Source organism: Ornithodoros turicata, chromosome 2 (genome assembly GCF_037126465.1).
Source record: "Ornithodoros turicata isolate Travis chromosome 2, ASM3712646v1, whole genome shotgun sequence".
Taxonomy (NCBI): Eukaryota; Metazoa; Arthropoda; class Arachnida; order Ixodida; family Argasidae; genus Ornithodoros; species Ornithodoros turicata.
Window position 1 is genome coordinate 118,714,250 of NC_088202.1, and position 4,386 is coordinate 118,718,635.

At 49.2% G+C, this 4,386-nt stretch overlaps 1 protein-coding gene across 1 annotated transcript; it reads left to right on the plus strand.

The window, feature by feature from the left end:
* Positions 1–1,616: 1,616 nt before the first annotated feature.
* On the plus strand, positions 1,617–3,782 carry LOC135384986 (uncharacterized). The gene has a single exon (XM_064614165.1). It carries the CDS (start codon positions 1,617–1,619, stop codon positions 3,780–3,782), a length of 2,166 nt encoding a protein of 721 aa, XP_064470235.1.
* The last annotated feature ends 604 nt before the right edge of the window (positions 3,783–4,386 follow it).

The window sequence follows — 4,386 nt, forward strand, 5'->3', positions numbered from 1 at the left end:
ACACATCGATCATGGTCCACCTCGGCTGCCTTCCTGGCCACCTGGTGAACTATCGACAGCATCTCCGGTCCTGAGCATCTTGGTTCCGCAGCGAACTTGGGACCCAGGGACAACACCTTTGCAATGCCGGGCGGCAATTGTATCGGTTCCGGGGTATGAACGGCTTGTGATTGTGTCTTTCGAGGCTTATCACACAGGCGAAGTAGCTGCCTTATTTGGACGCTCCACATTGCCTCCGTAGCTGTTTTTGCGAGACGCCGAAATTCCACTAGCCTTTTTGCGGCTACATTCTGTGTCCACAACTCGGAAACTTGAACCGCCAAAATGTTCCTGTACATCCACGATTGCCTATGCATCTCAGATCTAACGATCTTGCACAGTCGGATGCCATGTCCAATAGATGGTGAAATCCCTCCAAACAATGAGTTAACATCCTGTGGCACTATTCCATTCCGTATGCAAAATGAAAAGGTCCGAGCACGACACGTAGCCGAGGCCAGTAGCGCCACTGTAGCCGAAGGATCACGAAAACCACACTTAAAAGGGCCCGTTGTACTAGAAATATACTGGAAGAGTGACGAAATCTGGGCTTGTTGGTATGAGACCATACTGCTGCTGAGCGCTATAAGACGAGGACTTAAGAAGGAACACAACACATGCGCTAACTTCCAACACTTTAATGAAATTTGTCGTACCAGCTGCTTAAACGCTTCTGGCCACCTGCCGGTTCTTTCTACTTTTACACGTGTCGAGGTACGTCAGCTCCCTGTCAGATAAAGCAATGGAAGGAACACTGACACAGGTTTGACCCAAATCCTTGATTGTTTGGGCCTCTATAATCTCTCTAGCTGTTCTGTCTGAATTCATTCCGATGATTACACATTGGGCTACCACAGGCTCACACCCACACACCCTGCAGTGTTCCGCTAGCCACCCACCCCTGCAGTTCTTGAAGTTTAGCCAACGCTCCCGCAGTCGGCGCTGTGTGAACGACCGACTGCGGGAGCATTGGCTAAACTTCAAGAACTGCAGGGGTGGGTGGCTAGCGGAACACTGCAGGGTGTGTGGGTGTGAGCCTGTGGTAGCCCAATGTGTAATCATCGGAAGGAATTCAGACAGAACAGCTAGAGAGATTATAGAGGCCCAAACAATCAAGGATTTGGGTCAAACCTGTGTCAGTGTTCCTTCCATTGCTTTATCTGACAGGGAGCTGACATACCTCGACACGTGTAAAAGTAGAAAGAACCGGCAGGTGGCCAGAAGCGTTTAAGCAGCTGGTACGACAAATTTCATTAAAGTGTTGGAAGTTAGCGCATGTGTTGTGTTCCTTCTTAAGTCCTCGTCCTATAGCGCTCAGCAGCAGTATGGTCTCATACCAACAAGCCCAGATTTCGTCACTCTTCCAGTATATTTCTAGTACAACGGGCCCTTTTAAGTGTGGTTTTCGTGATCCTTCGGCTACAGTGGCGCTACTGGCCTCGGCTACGTGTCGTGCTCGGACCTTTTCATTTTGCATACGGAATGGAATAGTGCCACAGGATGTTAACTCATTGTTTGGAGGGATTTCACCATCTATTGGACATGGCATCCGACTGTGCAAGATCGTTAGATCTGAGATGCATAGGCAATCGTGGATGTACAGGAACATTTTGGCGGTTCAAGTTTCCGAGTTGTGGACACAGAATGTAGCCGCAAAAAGGCTAGTGGAATTTCGGCGTCTCGCAAAAACAGCTACGGAGGCAATGTGGAGCGTCCAAATAAGGCAGCTACTTCGCCTGTGTGATAAGCCTCGAAAGTCACAATCACAAGCCGTTCATACCCCGGAACCGATACAATTGCCGCCCGGCATTGCAAAGGTGTTGTCCCTGGGTCCCAAGTTCGCTGCGGAACCAAGATGCTCAGGACCGGAGATGCTGTCGATAGTTCACCAGGTGGCCAGTAAGGCAGCCGAGGAGGACCATGATCGATGTGTCTCGGAAGGAGTAGACATCGTGAGTCGCCACAACGCAGATATGTCCAGGAATCCAATACAATATGCAAGAGCGTTTCTCCAGGAAAATGAACTCGCCGTCCTCCCCGCAGATAAGGAGGGTGGTTTCGTCGTGCTACCGAAAGGCAAGTTCATCGACAAAGCGACGTGTGCAGTCTCCGCGGTGCTCGAGCGTCGGAGGAACGTCTCCCTGGCCAAGGTCAAAACCAGGGCTAAGGAACTATGTCGTCAGTTGCACGTAGATAAGCTGGTGAAGACCATCGACCGAAGTGAGAGGGATTCTCTGGAAGTGTTTTTCAGTGGGAAAACTCACAAACCGGGAGTGCCCTTAAGAGTTATTGTGTCAGAGAGAGGAACTTGGCAGAAAGCAATAGCGTTATTTTTACAAGAAAAGCTGAATATGCTGGAAGTAGAGGACCCCTTTCTGATAAGAAGTTCTGATAAGGTAATTGAATTCTTGAGATCACACCCGAGCGATGGGTTCTCTGCTTTGTCGGTAGATATCAAGGATCTGTACTATTCATTGCCGCATGACTTAGTAAGCCATTGTGTTGAGGAGGCAATCGAGAAGTTCGGAAACATTCGTTTTCAGAATGCGACGGGAATCTCGGTGTGCGGTTTTTTAGAGTTGTTATCTGTGTACCTCAACTCTACATATGTTAAATGGCAGGGGGAGTATCTAATCCAGAAGCAAGGAATATGCATTGGGTCTTGCTTGGCCCCGGTACTTAGTGACATTGTGTTGGCAAGACTAGACAGGGAGATCGCAGGTCGAGTACAGAACGAGGTCGTTCGCGTATTCCGATATGTCGATGACTATCTGGTCGTTCTGAGGCACCAGGATACTGAGCAGATGATGGAGTCAGTCCTGACATCGATACAGGAAGCCTTGAGACCGCTTGAAACCACCCAAGAGAGGATGACCAATGGCAGCATTAAGTTCCTGGATCTAAGTCTGACGTTCACCGAAGAGCACGCCTGTTGGATGTACTCGCCCAGAGGTAACAAACCTCTCCTGCCTTTTTCGTCAGCCCATTCGAAGTTGGTGAAGAGGAGCATAATTAATACGTGTTTTCGGAACGCTATCAACAAATCATGCCCCCATTCTATGAGTCATAGCATGCACCAACAGGCCATCAGGCTAGAAAAGTCGGGGTATCCAACGACCTTGCTCACGACGGTTGCCGAGTCCCTGCTCAGAAAGACTTCAAGTCGGAGACAATCGGATCCGGAGTTGGAGGATAGAACAGCAAGAACCGCAGTTATTCCCTATATCCATAAAGTATCCCATAAACTCAAAAAAATGGCTGGTCGTGCCGACGTCCGAGTTGTGTTCTCGGCCCCAGAAAAACTCATTAAACTTTGTCGGCTGCTCAACGGCGTACATCGAGAACCGAAGGGGTGCAAAAAGCAACACAGGAATCCGTACGTGGAATGCAGGCAGAACGTTGTCTACAGGATTCCACTTTCGTGCGGAAAGTCATACGTGGGACAAACAGGGCGCTGTGTGAACGACCGACTGCGGGAGCATTGGCTAAACTTCAAGAACTGCAGGGGTGGGTGGCTAGCGGAACACTGCAGGGTGTGTGGGTGTGAGCCTGTGGTAGCCCAATGTGTAATCATCGGAAGGAATTCAGACAGAACAGCTAGAGAGATTATAGAGGCCCAAACAATCAAGGATTTGGGTCAAACCTGTGTCAGTGTTTCTTCCATTGCTTTACCTGACAGGGAGCTGACGTACCTCGACACGTGTAAAAGTAGAAAGAACCGGCAGGTGGCCAGAAGCGTTTAAGCAGCTGGTACGACAAATTTCATTAAAGTGTTGGAAGTTAGCGCATGTGTTGTGTTCCTTCTTAAGTCCTCGTCTTATAGCGCTCAGCAGCAGTATGGCTATATTGCAATTGATTTCATCTCGGAAAAGTGATTGATATATTTTTAAAAAATCTGTTCACACTTAGCGTGGACACCCTGTATATGATAAGACTGTTGACACTTAGCAGCATCACTTACGAGTCTCCGGGACATTCGCGTTTTGAATTCAAAGCTGGCGGACTCCATAAAAGACTCCATAAAAAAACGTAAGAAAAGGTTTTGTCAAGAAGCGGAGACGTGTCGGGTGTAGAGCGTTCAGTTCATCACCTGTCCTTTCCACGACGTCAGATGAACAACAACGCTTCCTGCTCGGTCGGCTTGCCGGCGCCGCGACGCCGGACAAAGTCGCAAGAAAGAAAGAAAAAGACGGCGCGACGTCAGCGGCTGGCAGCCGAGAGAGGGGGCATTTCTGCCGCGAGATTCAAAGCTCTCTCGCGCGCCAGGATTGAGGGCTACGCTCAAACTTTTTGTGCGAGTATGTATCACTGGGCTCAGAATCTTAATTTCTACTTCTCCCGTCATAT

Excerpts from the sequence above, each read along its gene's own strand:
- LOC135384986 (XM_064614165.1), top strand. The coding sequence starts at position 1,617 with ATGCATAGGCAATCGTGGATGTACAGGAACATTTTGGCGGTTCAAGTT.